This window comes from Terrapene carolina, unplaced genomic scaffold (assembly GCF_002925995.2).
Source record: "Terrapene carolina triunguis isolate 2854851 unplaced genomic scaffold, T_m_triunguis-2.0 Scaffold33392, whole genome shotgun sequence".
In the NCBI taxonomy this organism is placed as follows: domain Eukaryota; kingdom Metazoa; phylum Chordata; order Testudines; family Emydidae; genus Terrapene; species Terrapene triunguis.
Window position 1 is genome coordinate 2,912,990 of NW_020697743.1, and position 26,793 is coordinate 2,939,782.

Below are 26,793 nucleotides of genomic sequence, written 5' to 3' on the forward strand. Positions count from 1 at the left end.
GTGAGTATTTTCACTAACTCACTTGGATCACTACAACAGAGACTAAAGGTTGTAAGTCACCTGAGTCCTTTCTGAAAAAATAAATGAAGAGACACTAGGTTTCACATATGTGTATTTAAAATGTAAAGCCAGCATAAAAGTTACATTGCTTATAGTGGTCAGTACCTAGTTCAGTTATAAGAATGTCATTTATTAGATTTTAAAAAGATCCTTTTCCCCTCTGACAGTTTAGAGGTCATACCTGCTCATGAAAAAGATTCTCCATTATAAGAGACAGGTTTGGAAAAGCTTAATACACAAGCTTCTTTGGTATTTCCCATGTAAATTCTTCTCTTCCAAAGTGCCCATAACATGCAGTCTGTTGATATATTGGTCTCTTCAAATCCAGTTCCCTGCATAAAAAGAAACAGAAGATGCAAGAGAAGATGCAAGTATATTAGTGCATCAAGATACTCTGATGCCTTTCTCATACGAACAAGGGGAATGATTTTAACTGACAGTGCAAACTATAATCTCTCCTCCATGAAATCATCCACATTTACAAAGGGAACAGCAGCCACAGAATGGATTCAGGGTCCATTTATAGCCCTTGAAAACCAACAGTGGAATGCCTGAAAGTCTAACTATCAGAGGCAATATCAGTATGCAGCTAGTAGCAGAAACATACATAAATACCTGATGTCAGCTAAGAATGTATCATCTACCAGAAGGTTATGATTTGGATCACCTAGCTCAGCCACAATGTTCACAAAATGTGCCTATGGACTTGAAATGTTTTTCTCCTATGCCTGTGCAAGTCTTTGGAAGGATGCTTTGTTCATTTTAAATGTAACATAGGGTATATTCAAATGTAGCCATAACACAAAGACAGATCATATCCTCATGTAGGAAACATCCAGGAAAGGACCTATGAAGGATAGTACTGTACTTCCACATTAGTAAGTCTAAACACTAAATACCAATTTTCACAATGAACATGGGTTCTGCCAAATGAATATTTTCCAAGCCAGCTAGTTTTTGTCTACACTAGGGTTTTGACCTGCTAACAGCCATCAGTAGATAGATGCCAGCATAGCTGCACTGGTGCAAGATGCTAGTGACAGGCAAAGCCGCTTTTTGCACGGGTGGAGCTTAACCCTGCTTGCAACCAGGGTAAGTTGCACTAATGCAAGTCTAGTGTAATAAGGGTTTACAGTGCCTATACTTGGGGTTTACAGCTACTGTAATGGTCAATCTCTGATTTAAAAATTTTATTAAAGCTAATGTTAAAAAAAATTATATAATACAAAGGTTGGGGAAAGAGTGTTTGTACATCTGGGTATAGTGCATAGATTATCCACAAATACAGAATTAGTTTTTAAAAGTCATATGATACATAGAGTACATATTTCAGAGTAGCAGCCGTGTTAGTCTGTATCCGCAAAAAGAACAGGAGTACTTGTGGCACCTTAGAGACTAACAAATTTATTAGAGCATAAGCTTTCGTGGGCTACAACCCACTTCTTCGGATGCATATAGAGTGAAACATATATTGAGGCGATATATACACACACATACAGAGAGCATGAACGGGTGGGAGTTGTCTTACCAACTCTAAGGCCTGGTCTACACTACGACTTTAATTCGGATTTAGCTGCGTTAATCCGAATTAACCCTTCACCCGTCCACACTACAGAGCCAGTTAATTCGAATTAAAGGGCACTTAAAATCGATTTCTGTACTCCACCTCGACGAGCGGAGTAGCGCCAAAATCGATTTTGTTAATTCGAATTAGGGTTAGTGTGGCCGCACACCACCGAATTAATGTGGTTAAATTAATGGGGTAGTGTGGCCGCACACCACCGAATTAATGTGGTTAAAAACCGAATTAATGTGCTTAGTGTGGCCGCGCACAATCGAATTTATACAACCTGTTTCCCAAATTCGAATTATCTAAATTCGGATTAATCCCGTAGTGTAGACATACCCTAAGAGGCCGATTAAGTAAGAGAAAAAAAACTTTTGAAGTGATAATGAAGATGGCTCAGTACAGACAGTTTGATAAGAAGCAAGTGTGAAAATACTTACAAGGGGAGATAGATTCAATGTTTGTAATGGCTCAGCCATTCCCAGTCTTTATTTAATTCTGTGTTGATTGTGTCTAGTTTGCATATCAATTCCAGCTCAGCAGTCTCTCGCTCTCTGTATGTGTGTGTATATATATCTCCTCAATATATGTTTCACTCTATATGCATCCGAAGAAGTGGGTTGTAGCCCACGAAAGCTTATGCTCTAATAAATTTGTTAGTCTCTAAGGTGCCACAAGTACTCCTGTTCTTTTTGCGGATACAGACTAACACGGCTGCTACTCTGAAATTAGTCTCTAAGGTGCCACAAGTACTCCTGTTCTTTTTATAGAGTACATAATCAGCAATAACCCAAATTTAGGTGAATAGATTTAACAATACAGTTTAGATATTAGAATCCGAATACACGGGTACATCACTCATGAAACGTTGCACGGAGATTTGGTTGTGGAAAGCAAAATATATCAGTGAGTGGAGATTGTCCCTCAGTAATTGAGAATTAGGTTGGTTGTCCATTTAGAAAATACAATCCACGAGGAAAGTATTTGTTACTTTCCTGACTGCGCTTCTCATTGGCACTCCAGCTCACCCTCCTGGTATTGCCGATGTCCAGTGATGTGTTCTATGTAGATGTCCCTCAACCACCTGATGGCATCTGACACCATGAGTTGCCGCATCAGCCAAGCGTAGCGTTGACCAATTCCGCATTCTGTCAGCACTCGCTCGTTACTGGGGTCCCCTGCGCCTAAGGCTCTGATGATCAGTGCGTGTGTCTGGACCTGGTAACCTTTAGCTCTCAAGGTTTCGGCCAGAGGGGCATATTTCTCTACACTGGATTTGTGTCCCAATATCAGCCAACGTCTGAATCAATATGGGCCCTTACTGCATTTCACTGTAATGAAAGTTTCATTGAATCCAAGCTCACTGTACTTGTTAATCTTTATTTGAAGGGTTTATGTTGAATATAGGCAATTGCTTACTCTACTGTTCTTAAGCTAATTTCCTCTTGAGCACCTTATTCATAGAATATTAGGGTTGGAAGAGACCTCAGGAGGTCATCTAGTCCAATCTCCTGCTGAAAGCAGGACCAACACCAATCATCCCAGCCAGGGCTTTGTCAAGCCAGGCCTTGAAAACCTCTAAGAATGGAGATTCCACCACTTCCCTAGGGTAACCCATTCCAGTGCTTCACCACCCTCCTAGTGAAATAGTGTTTCCTAATATCCAACCTAGACCTCCCCCACTGCAACTTGAGACCATTGCTCCTTGTTCGGTCATCTGCCACCACTGAGAACAGCCGAGCTCCATCCTCTTTGGAAACCCCCCTTCAGTAGTTGAAGGCTGCTATCAAATCTCCCCTCACTCTTCTCTTCTGTAGACTAAATAACCCCAGTTCCCTCAGCCTCTCTTCGTAAGTCATGTGCCACAGACCCCTAATCATTTTCGTTGCCCTCCTCTGGACTCTCTCCAATTTGTTGACATCCCTTCTGTAGTGGGGGGACCAAATACTCAACGCAATACTCCAGATGTGGCCTCACCAGTGCCGAGTAGAGGGGAATAATCACTTCCCTCGATCTGCTGGCAATGCTCCTACTAAGACAGCCCAATATGCCGTTGGTCTTCTTGGCAACAACGGCACTCTGCTGACTCATATCCAGCTTCTCATCCACTGTAATCCCCAGGTCCTTTTCTGCAGAACTGCTGTTTAGCCAGTCAATCCCCAGCCTGTAGCAGTGCATGGGATTCTTCCGTCCTAAGTGCAGGACTCTGCACTTGTCCTTGTTGAACTTCATCAGATTTCTTTTGGCCCAATCCTCCAATTTGTCTAGGTCACTCTGGACCCTATTCCTACCCTCCAGCATATCTACCTCACCCCCCATCTTAGTGTCATCTGTGAACTTGCTGAGGGTGCAATTAATCCTATCATCCAGATCATTAATATTATTGTCAGGATTATTGTCCTGGCTATTGCCCAAGCCTTTAATAACTAAGTAAAGTGGAACAAGTACCACCAGGATATCCATAGATCTTCAAGCTGGAAAGAGGCTTTGTGGTTCAGAGCATGCAGGAGCCAATATCAGGACCCCATACCATACCAGTACTTATATTTGGACAAGACTACTTTAAAACAAGATGTAAGGGCCTGATCCAAAGCCTACTGCAAACAATGGGAAAAAATTCCTATTGACTCCAATAAGCTTTGCATCAGGCCCTAATTTAGAAGACGCTAATACTTAAAAGGCCAAGTAAATGAGCAACGAAGCAGCAAGACTGTCACAGGGTGGGGTTCCCTCAGCATGGATTCTTCATTGCAAACAGACCTCACACACTCCTGCATAGGTTCAACACCATGTGCATGCATTATTTACAATGTGCTATACAAGTGCTTGTGCCCCACAACATAAGGCTTTTACTTTCTCCTCAGACACAGGGTGAGAAACAGGGAGAGCTCTCATCTCTCTGAGATCATGGGCTAGCCCTTCTTTCCAACCTTCCTCTCCTCCCCTGTCTCTTTTAACTATCTCCAGCTGATGAGCTGAATCACCTTGTTAGTTGTTTAATCATCCAGTCCTTAACCAATTATCTCCTTAGTTTGGCCCACCTGGGGACACTTGCAAAGCACACAGAGTGATGAATAAGCCTTAGGCTATTTACACCCTGTCACAAAGGCTCCAAAACTTTTGGCTCCTAGTTGATTGGAACAGATCACCTGTGGTGCTCAAAATAGTGAAAATGGTTTGCGAGAAAGGGATTAATCTAGCGATATGTATTAAACCATGTTGCGTTGGATGTTATTAAATGAACAAAAATCACTGAAGTCAAGAGGGTCTGGGTGTTATAATAAAATAATATAATAAGAAATCACTGAAGCCATCAGCTTATCAACAGCAAGAGTGAAAACAGCAAATAAGAATTTAGATCGTACTAGCAGATTGAGTCCAGTCTGTGAATACTGGTCACTACCACAGGAAGGATATTACTTTCCAGAGTACAGTATATAATAAAGGTGTCAGCCTAGGCCTGAGTGTCTATCTTCAGAAAAGCTATAAAATGCTGTCCTCTGAAATGTACTATGGAAGTGATGATCTTACTCAACAGATCTGCTCCCTCTGTGTATGCAGAGTTAACAGCTGATTGAAGAGTAGTAAAGATTTAAAGATACTGGCAGAAAGTTTCTCCACATTTTGACATTATAACTTGGAAAGAAAAATGTTTATCTGATTATTTAAGGTACATAAATAACTTAGGCGATGGCTACACTACCGAGCTTACAGCCGCGCAGCTGCATCGGTGGAAAACTCTCCCGTTGACTTAATTATTCCAGCCCCCATGAGCAGTAGTAGCTATGTTGGCAGGAGAAGCTCTCCCATGGACATAGCGCTGTCCACACTCGGAGGGGTGGCTTATTCGCACCCCTGAGTGACATAACTTATACCAACCTAAGCTGTAGTGTGAACATAGCCTTTCTACTTCTGTAATACATCCAAGTTTTCCTCAGACACAATATATATGAAACTCCACAATACTATTTATAGTCCCCATCAGACTAGAACCACATTAAGTATGCTGGATTGAAGATGTACGTGAGCAATTAAAGCAATGTTTTCAAAATTCTGAAAGGGATTCTTAAGTTTATATTAGCACTTTACACAGATAAAGAGATTAAAACTGAAAACTAGGAGCAGAGAGGCAATTCCCCATAACAATTCACATCACAGGCGCCAGCATCTAATGCTCAGCTCCAGGCCCCGCCTCCACGCCACCTCTTCCCCTCCCACTCCACCCCGGGCCCCGCCCCCATTTCATCCCTTCCCCCAGCTGGAGCATCCATGGAGACAGCACCTATGATTCATGTAGAGTCCGATGAATCAGTGACCAAAGGTAAGTATTAGGGTCAGACTGCACCCCGCCTCTGTGCAATCAGGCAAGTGCTGGTCAGGGAGCACTACCCCCTTCCCATTCTGACCCCCTCCAGAGGTGAGGGGCCAAGCACAAGCGCAGTCTTTATGCTCCCCTGAGTGCAAGGACTGCATTGGGCTAGTGTCACCAGCCACGCCATGGTGGAAGCAGTGTAAAAAATGGAATAGAACAGCTTCGATGGCTGCACAGGGTTTTCCCCCCCACTACTGCTGTTGATTAGGTGACACTTTCAATGGTTTTTATAGTTTCAGCCACAACTGGATTTTGGCTTAGGGCTTTAAGCCAAGTCCCTAATACTTTTACACAATGTTGTGGTTGTTTCCCTGTGTTTATTATGAGAGCATCTAACAAACATGGGTAGGGGTCTACCAAATTTGCAGCCGTGAAAATCACATCGCAGACCATGAAATCTGGTTTCCCCTGTGAAATTTGGTTTCTGGCCACGCAGATCTGAAGGCAGAGCAGAGAGCAGCAGCTGCTGGTGGGGTGCCTAGCTCTGAAGGCAGCACCACCAAGAGCAGCAGGAGCAGCACAGAAGTAAGGGTGGCGATAGCGTACCATGCCATCCTTACTTCTGTGCTGCTGCTGGCGGCGACACTGCCTTCAGAGCTGGGATCCCGGCCAGCAGCTGCCACCCAGGTCTGAAGGCAGCACTGCTGAGAGCAGCAGCGCAGATGTAAGAGTGGCAATATCACAACCCCCCTACAATAGGCTTGCGACTCCCTTTTGGGTCGGGGCCCCCACTTTGAGAAACACTGTAGAGAAAGCACTCATTTTTTGTGGGTTGGTCACGGCATAAATAGCCATGTCATTCATGAAATTTGCTATTTATGTTGTGACCAACCCACAAAAAATGTGTTTTCTCTGCAATTTAAGTAGACTCCTAAAACATGGGACTAGCTGGCTGCCTTTTAAACCAAGTTTAGTCAACTTCAAACAGGCTTTATAAGATTGCAGCACTATTATTAAGGTTGGCTCTTTGTTCCAGATCACTAGTTGGGTTTTCACCTCATTATCAAACCAAACACTTTCCTGAAATGGAGAAAATATTTGCAGTAGCTGGCCCCAAAATCAACCTCTCCAGAAGTGGATGTTGACATGCTTGCTACAGCTCCTGATGGCTAGCCACAGCAAGTACTGGACTGCCACTTTCTGAAAAGGGCCAGATTCAGATGTATTCAACTTGAGTGAGGGTTATTTATTCCACAGACAATCTCACTGATTCAGTGGGATTATTTGTGAAGTAAGTATATCAGAAGCTGGACCATAGGTAGCAACACCCTGTGGGACAGCTGCCACAAAGGGAGCGAGTGCAGGGAGGCCTCATTACAGAACAGTCCTTTGTAGAAGGGGGAGTCTTCAGATGAACTAGGGAGGTAGGAACACTAGGTAACCCAGTGGCAGATGCTGTTAGGCAGTCCTGTCTATGACACAGAGGAACTGTACTGAAGTTTAATTACACTTTGACATGCATACTACATTACCCTGGTCATGAGACACAGTGAAATGCAGTGCACTGCCATGGTTATAATTATAGAATCATAGTCTTTAAGGTCAGAAGGGACCATTATGATCATCTAGTCTGACCTCCTGCACAATGCAGGCCACAGAATCTCACCCACCCACTCCTGTATCAAACCTGTGTCTGAGCCACTGAAGTCCTCAAATCATGGTTTAAAGACTTCAAGGTGCAGAGAATCTTCCAGCAAGTGACCCGTGCCCCACGCTGCAGAGGAAGGCGAAAAACCCCCAGGGCTTCTGCCAATCTGCCCTGGAGGAAAATTCCTTCCCGACCCCAAATATGGCGATCAGCTAAACCCTGAGCATGTGGGCAAGACTCACCAGCCAGACACCCAGGAAAGAATTCTCTGTAGTAACTCAGATCCCACCCCATCTAACATCCCATCACAAGCCATTGGGCATATTTACCTCTAGTAGTCAAAGACAAATTAATTGCCAAAATTAGGCTATCCCATTATACCATCCCCTCCATAAACTTATCAAGCTTAGTCTTGAAGCCAGATATGTCTTTTGCCTCCACTACTCCCCTTGGAAGGCTGTTCCAGAACTTCACTCCTCTGATGGTTAGAAACCTTCATCTAATTTCAAGTCGAAACTTCCTGATAGCCAGTTTATATCCATTTGTTCTTGTGTCCACTTTTAGGGCCCTACCAAATTTGCAGCTCTGAAAAACGTGTCAAGGACCATGAAATCTGGTCTCCCCTGTGAAAGCTGTAGGGGATGGTGGTATTGCCACCCTTACTTCTACGCTGCCTTCAGAACTGAGCGGCCATAGAGCGCCGGCTGCTGGCCAGGCACCCAGCTCTGAAGGCAGCACTGCCGCCAGCAACAGCGCAGAAGTAAGGGCGGCAGCATAGTATGAACACATCTGCAAAATCTGCTAGTTATGATGTGACCAACCCATGAAAAATGTTTCATTTCCCCACGATTTAAGTTGACCCCTAGTTATAATCATGTGTAAGCTAAGATGTGTGGCCACAAATTGTACCAGAACTAAACAGCATTATCACCTTCTTACGAGCTTGGTAAAAATATGTAGTATAGACAAGTTTTATGGGCAGGATGTTTTAAACCATTCTACAGGGAGGACCCCACTTGAGGACTGGTTTTAGGCCTCCGAGTGGAGCAGTTTGTGTAGAGGGGAGGACACAAAGATGGCGCTAATGGGTATTTTAATGATTATAAATTGTTTCAGAGTCAGGAGCACAGGAGCCAAACACATGAATTTAAATTGTTCAACTGTCTATTATACTAGAGTGAACCATCAATGTGTGTAAGTTCTCCAATGGGAGACAAACCTTATAATGACTCCAAGGCGTAGATCAAAGTTTTTCTGTACAATTTCAAGCAGCTCTTCTTCTGATCTATCTGAAGTGCCGTAGTGGAATACGGAAATGGCTAGAGGGTGGCTCAGACCAATAGCATAAGACAGCTGTAGGAGACATACATCAAACCAAGTTAGAAATAGCAGTTCAATTCAGCACCCTTCTGCTTTACAAAAATAGACACCTACCTAGTTTTAAGATTCCCTGCAGTACAGATAAGGTATTTCCTTTAGGACCTGTTTTTAGTATTCCATTACAGCATGCTCCTACTGTATTGTGGTCTGGAACCTTCCCCCAGTCAAAACAGTGAGTATTGGGCCAGTGTTGTTGGGGTCCGTAGGAACCACCATCTTACACTGAAAATACACCATACTCAGGAACTAGGACTTGGAAGGGGCTCTACCATGGGGGAAATGGGTGCGCCTTTCTGCTTCCTTATGATGTATAAGTGAAGCTGGGAAGATTTGTTGTTTCTGTTTGTTTACATTAGAAATTTAACTCAACTATCCTGTTTGATTGGAAGACTATGCTTGACTGGGCAAATATTTGACAGAAATGCTATGCAGGTGAAACCAGAACAATTAAGAGGGGAAGTGTTTTCTACTCAGCCTATCAGAATCCTTCTGACTGGCTAACTGAACTCAAACACTTCCAAGGACAGCCCTTCTGCTGAAGAGTCAACACCTCCTTCCCCTGTTCAATCAAGGGCCAAGAGAGCTCAAAACTCAACTCTCTGGGTCCCAAGAGGAAAACCACCAATAAAGCAGGAAAATGATCTGGAGAAAGGGGTAAAAAGTGAGGTGGCAAAGTTTGCAGATGATACTAAACTGCTCAAGATAGTTAGGACCAAAGCAGACTGCGAAGAACTTCAAAAAGATCTCACAAAACTAAGTGATTGGGCAACAAAATGGCAAATGAAATATAATGTGGATTAATGTAAAGTAATGCACATTGGAAAAAATAGCCCCAACTATACATACAATATGATGGGGGCTAATTTAGCTACAACGAATCAGGAAAAAGATCTTGGAGTCATCGTGGATAGTTCTCTGAAGATGTCCACGCAGTGTGCAGAGGCGGTCAAAAAAGCAAACAGGATGTTAGGAATCATTAAAAAGGGGATAGAGAATAAGACGGAGAATATCTTATTGTCCTTATATAAATCGATGGTACGCCCACATCTTGAATACTGCATACAGATGTGGTCTCCTTATCTCAAAAAAGATATACTGGCACTAGAAAAGGTTCAGAGAAGGGCAACTAAAATGATTAGGGGTTTGGAACAGGTCCCATATGAGGAGAAATTAAAGAGGCTAGGACTTTTCAGCTTGGAAAAGAGGAGACTAAGGGGGGATATGATAGAGGTAAATAAAATCATGAGTGATGTGGAGAAAGTAGATAAGGAAAAGTTATTTACTTATTCCCATAATACAAGAACTAGGGGTCACCAAATAAAATTAATAGGCAGCAGGTTTAAAACAAATAAAAGGAAGTTCTTCTTCACACAACACACAGTCAACTTGTGGAACTCCTTGCCTGAGGAGGTTGTGAAGGCTAGGACTATAACAGCGTTTAAAAGAGAACTGGATAAATTCATGGAGGTTAAGTCCATTAATGGCTATTAGCCAGAATGGGCAAGGATGGTGTCCCTAGCCACTGTTTGTCAGAAGCTGGGAAATGGGCAACTGGGGATGGATCCGTTGATGATTACCTGTTCGGTTCATTCCCTCAGAAGCACCTGGCATTGGCCACTGTCGGAAGACAGGATACCGGGCTAGATGGACCTTTGGTCTGATCCAGTATGGCCGTTCTTATGTAAAAACTGATTTGACAATCCTGATATTTCATAAGTAAAAAAGCAAGGCAAAAGGGCAACCTTGAGTTTGGCAATTTCTCACTTTTGGTGCTTTACTTTCCCATGATAACATTGTTTGATTGCAACCTACAAAACTATTAGATCTTTGTACACCTATATAATTGCACCTTTATGTATTCCTGTACATGGAATTTCTGTCTAGCATGAGCCTTCTGTCATGCTAGGTGTCTGCGATGCACCTGTTGCAGCTATTGTGTCTGGAATGATGGGATAGTGGTCACAGACAGAACAATGGTTAAGTGTACGTTGTCTCTATACATTGCACTGATTTTCCAGAAAAGTTGGTTAGCGTGGAAATAATTTCCAGACCAGAGTCAGTTCAGCAGGCAGAGACTCTTGCTACAACACTCAACAGCCCCAGGACAGTGATAACACCCATTTCAGTGTCTATTGATAATTTCCTTCCTCTGATTGACTGTTTGCACCAACAACCCACTACTTCACAAGACCTTAGCTTCCAGTTGTACTTCTGTGCTCTTCTCCATCCTTTCTCCCCATCACCATCCCTTGCCTCTACTGTTAATATCTGATGTCGCCCTAGTTTCCAATGTACTAATCTCCTCTTGCCTCGCCTCCTTCCCTGACGTCTGCCTCATTGAGGGTGGCCTTTTCAAATGCACGTAGCATTGTCCTTCTGCACTCCCACTAAAGTCAAGAATGTTAGGCCAATGCTGCATTCTTTCCCCTCTCTTCACCCTTTACCTATCATGTGTGTAACAATGCCTAGCACAACAGGGCCCTGTTCCTAATTGGGACCTCTAGGTGCTGTGTCATTATTAGTCATTATCAGGTCATTGCAGGAACCAAGGGTGCTATGAAACCTCAGCTCAAGTGTTTAACTGTGGAACAGCTCTGCCCTCTAATGTATATGAGGATGTAGTGTGCTGAATGAAAGCTGATACACAGCAGTCACCCAGTACAATTATGCATACTTGCTGGTATTGCATGCTGCCTAGACAATCATCATGTTTTATTTGTTTTGTATTAGTTTTGGGCCCAGTCATGGCCTTATAGGGGTTTGAGCATTGGCCTGCTAAACCCAGAGTTGTGAGTTCAATCCTTGAGGGGGCCACTTAGGGATCTGGGGCAAAATCAGTACTCGGTCCTGCTAGTGAAGGCAGGGGGCTGGACTCGATGACCTTTTAAGGTCCCTTCCAGTTCTAGGAGATAGATAAATAAATTAATTAATGGAGATATCCTATCTGTATGAGGGTCAGGCAACTCAACAGAGCACCACCCAAAAGCTACAGGCCCCAAGGATTCATGCATAAGGAAGGAAAACAGAATTTAATGTAACTGTACAGAAACGAGGCAAGGCATGCAAGGCGTAGGGAATGAGACCAAGCTCTTGCCTCTGAGTGCATATATTTTTCTCTGCACTCATTCAACTCATGGCTTTGTCTCCTCCGTATAACAATGCAGTGTTACTACTGCAATAGAGTTCTATTGTATAAAAAACACGTTTGAAGTGATGATTGCGAAGTCAAGCATGTACAAGTTAGGAAATGCCCAAGCAACCTTAATTCGGCCCCCCTGGGCACATGCATTATGATACTCTTTAATTCCATGATCGCTTACGATTTTTCCCCCAGGACCCCTGCCCAATAAAGTGCACAGGATGGATGGCGCTCACTTAGTGAATAATCTTTCTATGTACGCCCGCCTCCCCATCCCCCCCCTCCCCAGCATTATTTATTGCTAAGGTTAAGATTTTGTCATGGTTATTTTTAGTAAAAGTCAGGGACAGGTCACGGGCAATAAACAAAAAATCATAGAAGCCCATGACCTGTCTCTGACTTTTGCTAAAAATAACCAAGACAAAATGTGGGAGAAGGGGAGGGGGAAGGAGAACCGAAGCCCAAGCAGGGAGGGATGAGAGCCTAGACCCACTGCAGAAGGTGGGGTCCAACACCCACTGTCGGGGGTGACTGGGAGCTGGAGGGAGCCTCCTCCACCACCTGTAGCAGCAGAGAGCTCCAGGGTCCCCCCGCCACCCTCGGTAGCTCCGAGCTCCAGGGCCCCCATCGGCTGACCACGCCGAGGCTGGAAAATGTTACAAAGGTCTCCGAAAGTCACGTAATCCATGACTTCCGTGACATAATCTTACCCTTATTTATTGCCCACCCTCCAAAGCCTGCACTAGTTACACAATCATAAGTTTACTCGCTGAAGTATCTGAGTGCTTCACCAATATAAATACATTTATCTTCACAGAGGAGAAACTGGGATGGATTAAGGCCAACGTTTTCAATGTTTACTAATGTTGGGAACCCAGCTACAGATGCTTAAGGGCTAATTTTTCAGAGCAGAGATCCCATTGACTTCCGTTGCAGTAGTAGATTCTTAAGTGGGGCAATCATGCGGAAGATAATTAGTGGCCACCTGTGAATGGTTTGGTTGAAGTGAGTTGCCCAGCACCACAGGAATTCTTTAGAGGGGCAGGGACAGAATCCAGTTCTTCAGGACAGCATTTAATTGTCTTTGCCATAAGACCATCTTTCCTCTGCCAGTAATTCTTTACCTCATTCACTACATATCTTCCAACTTCTGAAGCAAATGAGCCCACAATCCTAAGGACAAAAGCCTTATTCATTACGCAGCCTGATTAATTTCCTAAACACCATCTATCTTTTGTACTGATGGAGCTAGGGGGTCCAGTGGAAAATATTTAAATTACATGATTACATACTAGAGGAACAAGGTGGATGAAGTAATATCTTTTATTGCACCAACTTCTCTCACCACAGAAGTTGGTCCAATAAAAGATATTACTTCACCCACCTTGTCTCCCCAATATCCTGGGGCTAACACAGCTACAACAACACTGCAAACACGATCACACAATATCATAATCAAGTATATGACCAAGGAAACCAAATAAGGTTGCACAGGCAGCCTTCATTCTGGCATTTCCTAATTTTGGAATGCTTGACTTTGCAACCTTAACATTCTTTTCATGTCATTTTGGGGATGTAATTTTGTATTTTCATAAAAAGCAATCTGAAAAAAACAAATTTTTATCATGTGGAGCCATATTGACTCTCACATGGGTCATGAGCAGGGCTCAGACATTTAGACTTTTGCCTTTTGAAGTAATGAGTAGAAAAGCACAGCCTAGTAGTCCTGTGTGGATCAGCCACTGGAAGGTGGGGGGCAAGGAAGAGACATTGTACCAGTGGGGTTCACAGTTATTTGCTAGAGAATCAGCAACCCTGGGTTCAGTTACAGGTTCTGGGGGTAGGATGTTCTCTCTAGTGGTCAGACTCTGTCGCTGTGCCCCCAACATGTTGACTGTCCCCCTTTTCTTCAGCTCCTGTTCCAGACCTGGTTTTCTACTATTTCAACCCCCATCCCACAGCTTTTGTTGCTTTCAGCCTTCCTCTCCTCCCTCTGCTTCTCATCCTTTTGCACTGGAATCAGGCTGCCTCCCCCAAGCTTTCTGGGTGGCAGTAGGGGGCATTAAGAACATAGAAAGAGGGTCTCCTTGCTCAGTTCCAATACCTGCCACCACAGTGGTCTCCAGCAGCCAAGAAAAGCCATTGCAAGCTAAATCCTGCTCAGCCACCATGGCCCTGGAATGGAGCAAGCTCGGGCACGGGGGATGGCACATATACAGTCCAGTCAGCATGCAGGAGCTATGTGAGGATAGCGCATGCTCAGTGAAGATGGAATCCTCATAAAATGTAGCTGCCAGCCTCCAACATCTCTACTGAGGATGTGCAAACTGTGATTTTTCACAGGCTTGTAACTTGTCCAAATTTGGGTTTTCATGGGAGCCACAGGAGGCACACTGACACGAGGGTGACCCCCCCCAAATTTCAAGCCCTTTCTCCAAATCACTGAGGTGCCAGAGCTTCTTGTTAAAGCTAAGCATTTAAAATGGGCCAAACAGCATTCTTCTTCACCCTCATTCTTGGCAATAACTGAACATTTTTTGCTGAAACTTGCCCAAAAAATTCAGTCTGAAACCTACCCCCAGAATGAAAAACTTCAACCCAAATGGTTGAACTCTAGCAAACGTATAAGCAACTGAAAACATGGTCTCATCATTCAAAGTGTTAGGCAGCCTGAAGTATAGAGATTGCTAAGAGAACTACCTAGAATGTGTTTAGTAGGGTATGCTTGCTCTTGATTTTGCCCTTCTTACCTGGATCAATACTCTTCTACAGAGACCAGCTTTCACTAGGGATTTTGCAACCCAGCGAGCTGCATATGCTGCTGAGCGATCCGCTTTGGAAGGATCTTTCCCAGAGAACGCACCTCCACCATGGGCTCCCCAGCCTCCATAAGTATCAACAATGATCTTTCGGCCAGTCAGTCCAGCATCACCCTGTAGGGCAAACAATGACACGTTGACTGGACAAACCCAGGCTCTGTGTATAAATTAATTCCAACACCACTATGGATTAATTGCTTGTAATTATGTCAGAAACAAAATAAGCCCAATCAATGGGTTGCTATGCGTCTCTTTCTAGGCCGTTATTTGATGTAGCCTACGTGGGTCAGGTGGAATTTTACGTAGGATGTGCCACAGTTTGTACTGTAGTAACTCTCAAAGATTGATATGAACACAGCCCGTTTTTGAAAGACACAGTAAAACCTATTCCCTTTGTCATTTCCCGTATCCAGCACGGATCATAATGTTGTTACTGCAGGCCACTGAACATGTTTAGTGACACTTGGTGGGATTATTCACCCTTTCAAGGGAAAAGAGGAGTGCTTTACAGTAAAACTCAACTTCATTAAATAAGGCAAAAGGCTAGTCAGGATTTGCCTTTAGTTGTCTAGTGAAATCTGTACACAATTGACTAGATTGTACCTTGTAGGCACTGCCCCAGTGGGGAGCTGCACCACTCCAGCACAGGTCATGTGCCATCCAGTGCACAGGGGGGTGCATGAACTTCAACCCCCCGTTTAAGAGGTGCACATAGTTCCCACCTATGTAGCAAGATGCCTGGAGAAAAGGGGGAAGGGACATTGACATTATTTACTCCCCAACCCCTCTGGGGAATTATCATCACTGTGGGGAGTATCTCTATGGCAGTCCAGTACTCACTTGAATTTGGCCATTTGTTACACCACTTGTATAAGGTAGGGAAGAGGTTTTTTTATTTTCTTCTCCCTAGTGCACGCCCATGTAAGGGCCAACCAAAATCTTGCTCAGTGTGGGTAACTGAAACACTGAACTAATTCCAGGTTCTCATGTACGGTGAGGATTAATACATTGTGTCTCAATCTTAAATTGCATAGCCATCCGGATAGAGTAATTTGTATGGTTAATGCTAAGTGCTAAGCATCATAGGTATTGTGAAATCAACTCAAGTGCTTCGAGTCAAGAATTTTAGCAATTAATTTAAGAGCCTGTTTAACATAATGTTCAACTTTCTGTAATGATTGAAGTATATTTTGTCATTGATAAAGATTCAAGAATCTCTACATATCCACTCTTGATTGGCCAAACAATTATAGGATCAGTTTGGATGCTAGCTTCCTCACATCCTCCTGATGACTGAGTATAAGCAGAAGTGACCACATTTCCTTAAAAATGTAGTTGAGACTTGTATTGTTTCACTAAAGCAGTACATTTAATTGTTTTGAGAGAGAACATTTAGAAAGGACATTGCAGAATGTAATATCAGTCTATTTATATTAAAAATCTTTCAAAGTACCATACCTTAGGACCACCTTCTATAAACACTTCACTCGGAAGGAGATGATAGATTGTGTTCTCATCTAGATATTTTGCTGGAATAACTTCTTTGACAACTTTTTCCATTAGTTCTTTCCGCATTTGTTGTACAGACATATCGGGTGCATGATGTACAGAGATCACCAATGTGTGTACACGGATGGGCTCCACTGCTCCATCCTTTTCCTTGTATTCCATTGTGACCTGAAAATCAGCCATGGAAATTCAAATCCAATATTCCCTGACCAGGAGGGGCATCAAACCCAAATGGACAATTAAAACAACTTCATATTTCCCTCTAATAGCAGAAGGAATAGAATTTGGTGAAATCTGATTAGAAAAAGGACTGGATGCTAGATTATTACTGGTGACGCTGAAAAACGATTGATGGAAATACAGACCTCAAAGAGGCCAAAAATAACCACGATCTAATTAAAATAAAGAAGGACCAGTACAGAAGCATATGCTCATCTCTAGTTGACTACAGAACTAAGTAATTATAATGAAAAATTATAATGAAAAACAAGAGCTTGAGATCCCAGCCAACAAGCATTAAGGTCATTCATAGATGGGGCAGGCTAAAGTGCGAAGGGAAAGGAACTTAAAATACTGAAGCTCCAGCTATGGTTAAATTACCCTTTTTGGAAGAAGTTAATTCTAAACATCAAACTGCAGGAGGTGCTGTACACCAGCATTTCACACTGAAGTCAAACCAAGTTGCAAATGCTTAGTGACCTCTTAGAATTTTGCCTACATGTCTGCTTTGCCTTACTTCCACTGCTTCTTCCTAGTTACAGTTTGTAGACTCTAATCATTGGTGATATATGGCAGTGATCAGTGTGACCCAATTCAAATTTAGGGGTAGGTGCTGGAGTTCGTGGCTACTGACTCCTGCCTTATGACAGTGGAATAAGACTTGGGCTGTCGATTAATCGCAGTTAACTCATGCGATTAACTCAAAAAAATTTATTGCAATTAAAAAAATTAATCGTGTTTAATCGCAGTTTTAACCCCACTGTTAAACAACAGAATACCAACTGAAATTTATTAACTATTTTTGGATGTTTTTCTACATTTTCAAATATGTTGATTTAAATTACAACACAGAATACAAAGTGTGCGGTGCTCACTTTATATTATTATTTTTATTACAAATATTTTCACTGGAAAAATGATAACCAAAGAAATAATATTTTTCAATTAACCTCATACAAGTACTGTAGTGCAATCTCTTTATCATGAAAGTGCAACTTACAAATGTAGATTTTTTTGTTACATAACTGCACTCAAAAACAAAACAATGTGAAACTTTAGCACCTACAAGTCCACTCAGTCCTACTTCTTATTCAGTCAATAGCTAAGACAAACAAGTTTGTTTACATTTACGGGAGATAATGCTGCCGGCTTCTTATTTACAATGTCACCTGAAAGTGAGAACAGGCGTTCGCATGGCACTTTTGTAGCGGGCGGTGTAAGGTATTTACGTGCCAGATATGCTAAACATTTGTATGCTCCTTCATGCTTCGGCTATCATTCCAGAGGACATGCTTCCATGCTGATGATGCTCGTTAAAAAAATAACAGGTTAATAAAATTTTGACTGAACTCCTTGGGGGAGAATAGTATGTCTCTGGCTCCATTTTACCCGCATTCTGCCATATATTTCATATTATAGCAGGCTTGGATGACCCAGCACATGTTGTTCGTTTTAAGAACACTTTCACTGCAGATTCGACAAAACAAAAAGAAGGTACCAATAGAAGATTTCTAAATATAGCTACAGCACTCAACCCAAGGTTTAAGAATCTGAAGAACCATCCAAAATCTGAGAGGGGCAAGGTGTGGAGCATGCTTTCAGAAGTCTTAAAAGAGCAACACTCCGATGCAGAAACTACACAACCCAAACCACCAAAAAAAAAAAAAAATCAATCTTCTGCTGGTGGCATCTGACTCAGATGATGAAAGTGAATTTGCATTGGTCTGCACTGCTTTGGATCATTATCGAGCAGAACCCATCATCAGCACAGACGCACGTCCTCTGGAATGGTGGTTGAAGCATGAAGGGACATATGAATCTTTAGCATATCTGGCACGCAAATACCATGCGACGCTGGCTACAACAGTGCCATGAGAATGCCTGTTCTCACTTTCAGGTGACATTGTAAACAAGAAGTGGGAAGCATTATCTTCTGCAAATGTAAGCAAACTTGTTTGTCATAGCGATTGGCTGAACAAGAAGTAGGACTGAGTGGACTTGTAGGCGTTAAAGTTTTACATTGTTTTGTTTTTGAATGCAGGGTTTTTTGTACATAATTCTACGTTTGTAAGTCCAACTTTCATGATAAAGAGCTTGCATTACAGTACTTGTATAAGGTGAATTGAAAAAATACTATTACTTTTGTTTTTACAGCACAAATATTTGTAATAAAAAAGAAATATAAAGTGAGCGCTGTACACTTTGTATTCTGTGTTGTAACTGAACTCAATATATTTGAAAATGTAGAAAAGATCCAAAAATATTTAAATAAATGGTATCCTATTATTGTTTAACAGTACGATTATTTGCACAATTAATTGCAATTAATGTTTTTAATCGCTTGACAGCCCTAAATAAGACATTAGTGAAACCCTGACCTAAGTCAGGTGATTGCTCAGGAAATAAAGACCAGTCTCTTACCAAAATTCCTTTGTCATCTATTACCTGCATCCTTCCCTTACCTGCGGTTTGCATGTATGAGTGCCTACATGCCAACACTTTCTCATAACAAGAAAGAAACCTGCCAAACCAATTTTTGGATTGATTCAAGTGCTAAAAAGGTCATGTATCCATATGATTTTCTTAACCTTTGACAACAATACATCCCCAGTAATATCCCAAAGTGCAATAGTACAATGCAACTTAACTCACCACCACTGAGCCAGTGAAGTTAAACATAATCTGCCCTCTCCTCCAACAATTCCCCACACTTCTGATTCCCACCCCCCATTCAGTTCTCCTCTGCCTTGTGAGAACATATGTACGTTAACTGTCTGACTAGGGAGAAAATGTAACTCTAACCACTCAGTTAGCAAACCCACTCATGACAGTACTGGAAGGCTAAGGGGATGACTAACCAGATATGCAGCCTCTTACTTCTAGGTCATTGCTTCAAATGTAGCCTGTGGCAGCACTGACTAAAAGATCTGGGGGCCTGAGAGAAGTCAGTGGGTTGTCCCAGTCCAGTTGCCTCCCAAAACGTGTCCATACCACAAAAAGCACCATCCTAGCTGGTACTAACTGATCATGTTAGTGTCCAAGGAGACAGATATGTTCCTCTCACTCCTTAGGTGGGTCCCAAGAGTCATGACTGAGGCACTGGCAGGACAGTGTGGACCAGGCCATCTGTGCAGTGGATATGAAAATGCCATCTCCTGGCCTGTCTAATCTAATCCATTCAAGCACACAGAATTCATGCCTCTGCCACACCAGCTGTTCCTTCATTTCTTGAAGAACGTGAATCGGGTCTAAAATCAATTGTGCAAGTTAAGGGGCACAGCCCTTTTAAAATCTGATTTATAATCGCTATTATTTACTAACCTGCGTTTTCCCATCTGGTCTAATCCAGGGCCATGTTCCATTCCTCTCCAGGGCTTTAATCTTTGCATTAAGTTTGTGTGCAAGTAGGATTGTTAGAGGCATGCATTCTTCAGTTTCATCAGTGGCATAACCGAACATCAAACCCTGCATTGAGGCAATAGAAAAGAAAACATAATTCCAAGGCACTTATTTCCATTTTCTGTTCATGGGAAGAGGCATCTGTGACATGGAGTCTGGGTGTAATGTCACTTGCTTCTTTACACATACACCGCTCTTGAAATCAAACAGCCAACCAGTGTAATCCCTTCTTCCAGGAATCTCAGACCAACAGCATTGCCTGGTTCCCAAGAAATAACTCCTTCTCATCAAGAACCCACTCTAATCAGAGACCACGAAAGCTTATGCTCAAATAAATTTGTTAGTCTCTAAGGTGCCACAAGTACTCCTGTTCTTTTTGCGGATACAGACTAACACGACTGCTACTCTGAAACCAAGAAAAAGGGCTAACTCCTGTTTGCACAGCTCCACCTCCCTCCCCCAAAGCTACCTGTACACACAACCATCCATAACCCAAAATACCATAGCATGTCCTTTTAAGAATCAAAATTTGCTCACACTAAGACCTTGAAAGACTAACAGCGCCACCTGGTGACACCTGCCATAACAAAAAGTTTAATTGTAGCTTTAGCCTTTAGAGTCGTTGGATATGTGCAGGCAGCACTCGTTGAAACCAATACATGCCAGGTTTTCTTGGCCTTGTTATTAATCATGTACACAATATTTAGTTCAAACCCACATGCTTTAATTATCTACCATGTATACTGTATAGTCTTTTTTTTTTTAATGTATATTGGACTGGGCTCTAAATGTTTAAAATAAAGACACTTTACCTGGTCCCCAGCTCCAATGTCATCTTCGCTCTTGCCATGGGAGACAGCATGTTTGATTTCTTCACACTGTTGTTCTAGAGCTACCAGCACTGTACAAGTCTTATAGTCTAATCCTGGTGAAGAGAAGTGGAAGCGAATGATACCACAATATTCTTCTTTTGTTTGTTTTCAGAAATAAGTCAGCTAGAAAAGCATTACTTCACGTATAGGTCAAAAAAGGTTGGCTGAAGATTTGAGGTATTTGGGTTACAAACACAAAGTGTAGGAATTAACCTTATGCCAGCAGCTTGGCTTTGTCTCCCTCCAGTGGGTAGGCCATGTATAAATATTTGCACATTACAGTCCCCAAGCTATTCTGGTCGTTTAGGCTAATTAGTAGAAGCTCATGCTTTTCATGAGGCGTCAGATTCTATCCCATAGGTCACGCAACCAGAAACATTGTCCATGTTCTGTTATTGGTGGACAAATGCCAATGCCTAAAGTCATTTAAGTAGGAAAGTTTGAAGACTGTTGTGAAAGGAAGCAGGGCTTTCATTCATTGTCTCTTGTAAAGGGCACTTGATGAAACTAGACAAAAGTATATTTGAGACGAATTCAGGGAAATGCTGACGTAGAATAGTCACATAGAGGATTCACGGCTGCAGGAACCCCTTGTAGCAATTACATTAGTAGGAATACTGAAGAATTCCCTTGTGCATGAACTTTAAGTCTCAAAGTTTACTCAAACCTAAATACAAGGAAGACCAGTTCTCCTGTTTTTATAATAAGCCATTTGCCTGCAGACAAGTCATATTCCATCCCTAACCATCCTGTCATTTGTGCAAGCTCCAACTCCACTACTTCATTGGGAATGGTGGGGGTTCAGCACTTCTAACAATCAATTTCTGAGTGACATGTTGACTCAAAGCCACATCCAATACACATCCATATTTATATTATCTTTTTTCCTCCTGCAGGATCAGAGTCATCCATGATGTTATTTCACTGAGGACTGTTACGGAGGAATTTGACAGCACGTAATCAGAACTGACCATGAACCAGGAAGCAAGTACATAACTCACCTTTTGAAGAGTCATCATAGCCTATCCTCTTGAGGGTCTCTCGCACAATTTGCTGGTAATCCACTACAGCTTTGGAAGTGATCTCTCCACAGAGCAAGATCATCCCCGTTTTGGCCACACATTCTGTAGAGTTGAAATAACATTACAGTAGTATGAAAGTTCTCGCTATGTGTATAGGCTTTTGAAAGAGTATTTGGTCCTAGAAGCAACTGTGTAGTACAGTTTGAGGCTGATTGGACGGAACACATTGTGGAATTGCTTCAGTAAATAAGTCTTAAGTTTGGCCTAATTTTTAAACCTGTCTTGATACCAATCACAGACTCTTGTCCTTTGCAACAGCGTGGGATGGATCCTCCTGTCTACTCCAGTTGCTTTATACTGTTCTAGCCACCTGAGATTCCCTTAGTGAATTTCCCTGGTGGTGCAAAGCCAGCAAGACAGCTCCTCCTGGCCCTGGACATGGGGAGGGTTCTCAGTAAAGAGCGAGCATCATCAGAATGGCTCTGTACTCCATCAAGTGCCAGTTGCCATGACGTCCGGCTGTCCAGCAGACCAAGGAGGCAATTTATAGCACTTTGAAGTGTGACCCTGTGACTGTTCCCTTCCAATTGCCTGTTGCACCCATTTGATGCCTCTTATCTTGGTTTAGACTATAAACTTTGGAGGCAGGAATAGTCTTAGGCCCAGATTTCTAATGGCATTTAGCCATTGCTGCACAGAATGTTGCAACACCTAGACACTTAGGAGCCAAAATGCCATTGACAGTCTATGGGAATTAGGCTCCCAAGTGCTTAAATCCCTTTTGAAAAGAGGATTTAGGCTCCTAAATCAGTTAGACATTGTAGCTCTGATTGCAGCAACACCTAAATACCTTTAAAAATCTGGACCTTAGTGTCTACAGTGGCAAGCCCAGCAAGCTCAGATTTTAAGTGAGACCCCCCAGGTGCTACTACAATACAGTCTCTCAATTTACAGTACGCACAACAAAGTGGCTGTCTTGAGCTGCAGGCACCTTTGTCTAAAGTTAAAACACAATCAAATGAAAGCCAGCAGCTGCTCCTCGCCCTCAAAACAAAAAACCAACCAACCAACAGCATTGAGTCCAAACAATACCTCTGCCCACAGACCATTAATGCTTATTGGGTGTGGGGCTGGATACCAGCTATGCTAAATCCAAGGTGGGTCACAACCTGCTATCAGAAATGTCCGAGGCACCCCTGTACTCACACCCTTTGCACTACTGCAATAATAGGTGTACAAAATAAGCCTTGTGAGGTATATGGAAGCTAGTAAGATGCTGATTATTAATATCATTGCAAAATGCATGTGTTAACGTTATATGTGCAATTATGAATTCCCTCAGTATGATGTTACTAGAACATGTTTACAGCCAGACAGCCTAGCCCAGGTGATAAACAGGTCTGTCCTAGACAAAGAAATGTGGGTTTACCTTAATTTCCATATTAGCAATACACAGAGCCGTCAAGCTAAACCAGTGGGGTTTATTCTGACCCTGAACTGGAGAGACAGAGAATTAACATGGCTCCTGCACCTAGGGTGACCAGATAGTAAGTGTGAAAAATCGGGACGGGGGTGGGGCGTAATAGGAGTCTATATAAGAAAAAGCCCTAAATATCGGGACTGTCTCTATAAAATCAGGACATCTGGTCACCCTACCTGCACCCCAGAGAGACATAGGAGACTGAATTCCCAGGAGGCCTTTCTGACTTGTAAAACTTAGGGCTGGTCTACACTAGGGGAGGGGATTGATCCAAGATACGCAACTTCAGCTACGCAAATAGCGTAGCTGAAGTCGAAGTAACTTGGATCGAATTACCTGGGGTCCAGACGGCGCGGGATCGACGGCCGCGGCTCCCCCGTCGACTGCACTACCGCCGCTCGCTCTGGTGGAGTTCCGGAGTTGACGGTGAGCGCGTTCGGGGATCGATATATCGCGTCTTAATGAGACATGATATATCGATCCCGGATAAATCGATTGCTACCCGCCAATACGGCGAGTAGTGAAGATGTACCCTAAGACATCCCTTCTGGGATATAAGGAACAGAGAGAGATTCCATCTTTATCCTTTACCTCAGGAGACAAAGAAACCACATGACTTGATCTCTCTGAGTCCTGGCCAGCAAAAGCTGGAAAGGCGACTGTGGATGAGAGAAACTGCCTTGAACAAAGACTGTGTATCTTGCTAGATTAAGTTTTAGACTTTTAGATTCGTATTTTCACTTTTATTTGCTTGTAACCAGCTCTACCTTTATCTTGTTTATTTGGTATCACTTAATTCATGTTCTTTGGTTAATAAACTTGCTTTGCTTTCATTATAAATCATCAGTGCTGTGTAAGTTCAGTAAAGTGTGTGCTTCTAGCAAGCTAGAGTGTTTTACTGTCTCTGTAAAGGCAGCAAACACCACTTTCTCTATGAGGATCTCTGCAGTGGGACAATTTCAGGGTGAATTCAGGGCTGGAAAGATACTAAGGTCAGTCTGCAAGGAGTAATCAGTTTGGGCAAAACCAGGGTGAAGCTGTGATGGGATACCTGGGGTACAACCTGGAACTGTGGGACCGTGCCCCCTTAACTCTCCAGCCTGGGCTGTCTCTTTCAATGCTTTGTTAGTGACTAGCAGCAAACCTCTTCAGGTGCTGTGGTCACTTAGTTAAAAACATGCAGGGAAATGCCCAGCTAAATTACATGAATGCTCTCTAAGCCACTCATGAACCATACACAGAGAAACACCAGCAAATTCCCCCAGCCTTGTACCCCAGAAATGTACTGTTTTACACCGCTCAAGACCTTCTCTTGAACAATGCAGGTTCATTAATTAGTTTGCCACTTCATCAAAGAATAGTGGATGTGCACCAGCCTATCTGAGCAAATTCCCCATGAATTTAGACAAACTCACTGGTAAAGATAAAACATTAAAATAAGTTTATTAACTACAGAAAGACAGATTTTAAGTGAGTATAAGTGGTAGGCATAAAGGTCAAAGACAGTTACCTAAGAAATAAAAAGTAAAATCACAGTCTAAATCCTAAACTCTATTAGACTAAGGAGGATTTGAATCAAACAGTTTTTCCCAGCCCACAGGATGTCGCAAGCAGGTTACATATCTTAATACACAAGCTGAATTTTCTTCTCAGTTTGAAGTCTTTGTCTTCCCATCATTATTGTTGCCTTCAGTGTAGGTGGGGGAGGAGAGAAGTAGTCTCATGATGCCACTGTCCCTTATTTTATACTCTTTATTCACGTCCCAGGAAAGATACTAGCCCAGACATGTCCTGATGGTCCTAGCTGAGTCGTAGAGTTGAGCAATCCCCATTGTGTGGTGCTTGTGCAACTGTCTCTTACAGAATTGTAAATCTCTTCTTTACAATTCCCCTGCTGGTCAATGGCTCGTGATGGTCGCATACTGCCCGTTTGGGTGTGGGTCACCTCCTTTGTTGCCACTGGAGAACTAGCAGTGGGCGACTCCCAGACTCAAGGTAGATGGTGACCAAATCCCTTAGTGGCCTGGGTGAATCCAAAAACGTCAGAGGTTTTGCACAATTGTATCAGAGGTGTTGTCTACACAGATGTTTCAGACTCCCAAGGAGAGTCTTGTGAACTTCAGTTTCAGACAGTATCTCTTGGATTCTCTGGGAAGCCTTAGCTGTCTAGAGGTTTATAGATTAGCAGCACACTCCAGTGATTCTCATCTCTGATTTCTGATTAAATGGATGCCCTAAAATGATTTTGATCCAAGTGAGATTTTGCTGCACTTGAACCTAGAAAAAAATAGTAGAATAGCTACTGCATCTCCTGAGCTATCCTCCTTCAATCTGTGGCAGCATCTTCAGTCTGGATTTACTGCTACCACCGTGTCATTAGTACTTTGATGAAGCAGATGTCTGTCTCAGATTAAGGTGGTGCTGGAAGACAATTTCAGAGCCCATTTGCAAAAAGAACTGGTTCATGAAACTTCATGGAAAGTGAAATTGAGGCCTTCAAAACTACATTTTCACCCAGTAACTTTTCACCTGTATAGCTAGCTTTAACAGATTTGTAAAATGAAATTAATAGCTGTGTAACAGAGATGTTAAGATTAACTTGTGTACATATATTGCTTTGAGATCCTCCACAGATTCATAGAGTTTAAGGCCTGAAGAGAGCATTAGATCATTTAGTCTGACCTCCTGTATATCACAGACCATTACATTTCACTCCATTATCCCTACACTGAGCCCAGTAACTTGTGTTTGGCTAAGGCATATCTTCCAGAAAGGCACCCAGTCTTGATTTGAAGACATCAAGAGATGGAGAATCCAACACTGCCCTTCGTAGTTTGTTCTCATGGTTAATTACCCTCTCTGTTAAAACACTGTGCCTTATTTCTAATTTGAATTTGTCTGGCTTCAGCTTTCAGCTACTGGTTCTTGTTATGCCTCTCTTTTCTAGATTAAAGAGCCCTGTAGTACCTGGTATTTTCTCCCTATGAAGGTACTTATATACTGTAATCAAGTCATATCTCAATCTTATTTCTGATGAGCAAAATAGATAGAGTTCCTTAAGTTTGTTCGGCATTTTCTCCAGTCCTCAGTTCACTTTGTGGCTTCTCTGCACCCTCTCCAATTTTGCAATATCCTTTTTAATTTGTTGACACCAGAACTGGATGCAGTATTCTCACATTGGTCTCACAAATGCTGTATACGGAGGTAAAATCAACTCCCAACTGAGTACTCTCCTGTTTATACCACTGCATTAGCCCCTTTTGCCACAGAATCACACTCGGAGCTCCTGTTGAGTTGCTTGTCCACTATGACCCCTGCATTCTTTTCAAAGTCACTGATGTCCAAGATACAGTCCCTCTTCTATAGG

The 26,793-nt window shown here is 42.6% G+C and overlaps 1 protein-coding gene across 1 annotated transcript in view; it reads right to left on the bottom strand.

Moving 5' to 3' along the window:
* Positions 1-219: 219 nt before the first annotated feature.
* The window catches only part of LOC113409449 (S-adenosylmethionine synthase-like), a 31,683-nt gene continuing 5,109 nt past the window's right edge, over positions 220-26,793 (bottom strand). Inside the window, exons 3-9 of the mRNA XM_026663371.1 lie at positions 21,926-22,048; positions 20,865-20,977; positions 19,975-20,118; positions 16,384-16,602; positions 14,857-15,039; positions 8,807-8,940; positions 220-392 (exon numbers count right to left, since the gene is read on the bottom strand). Coding sequence (XP_026519156.1) covers positions 290-392; positions 8,807-8,940; positions 14,857-15,039; positions 16,384-16,602; positions 19,975-20,118; positions 20,865-20,977; positions 21,926-22,048 — 1,019 coding nt within the window. The 3' untranslated portion in view covers positions 220-289. The remainder of the gene's footprint in view (positions 393-8,806; positions 8,941-14,856; positions 15,040-16,383; positions 16,603-19,974; positions 20,119-20,864; positions 20,978-21,925; positions 22,049-26,793) is intronic.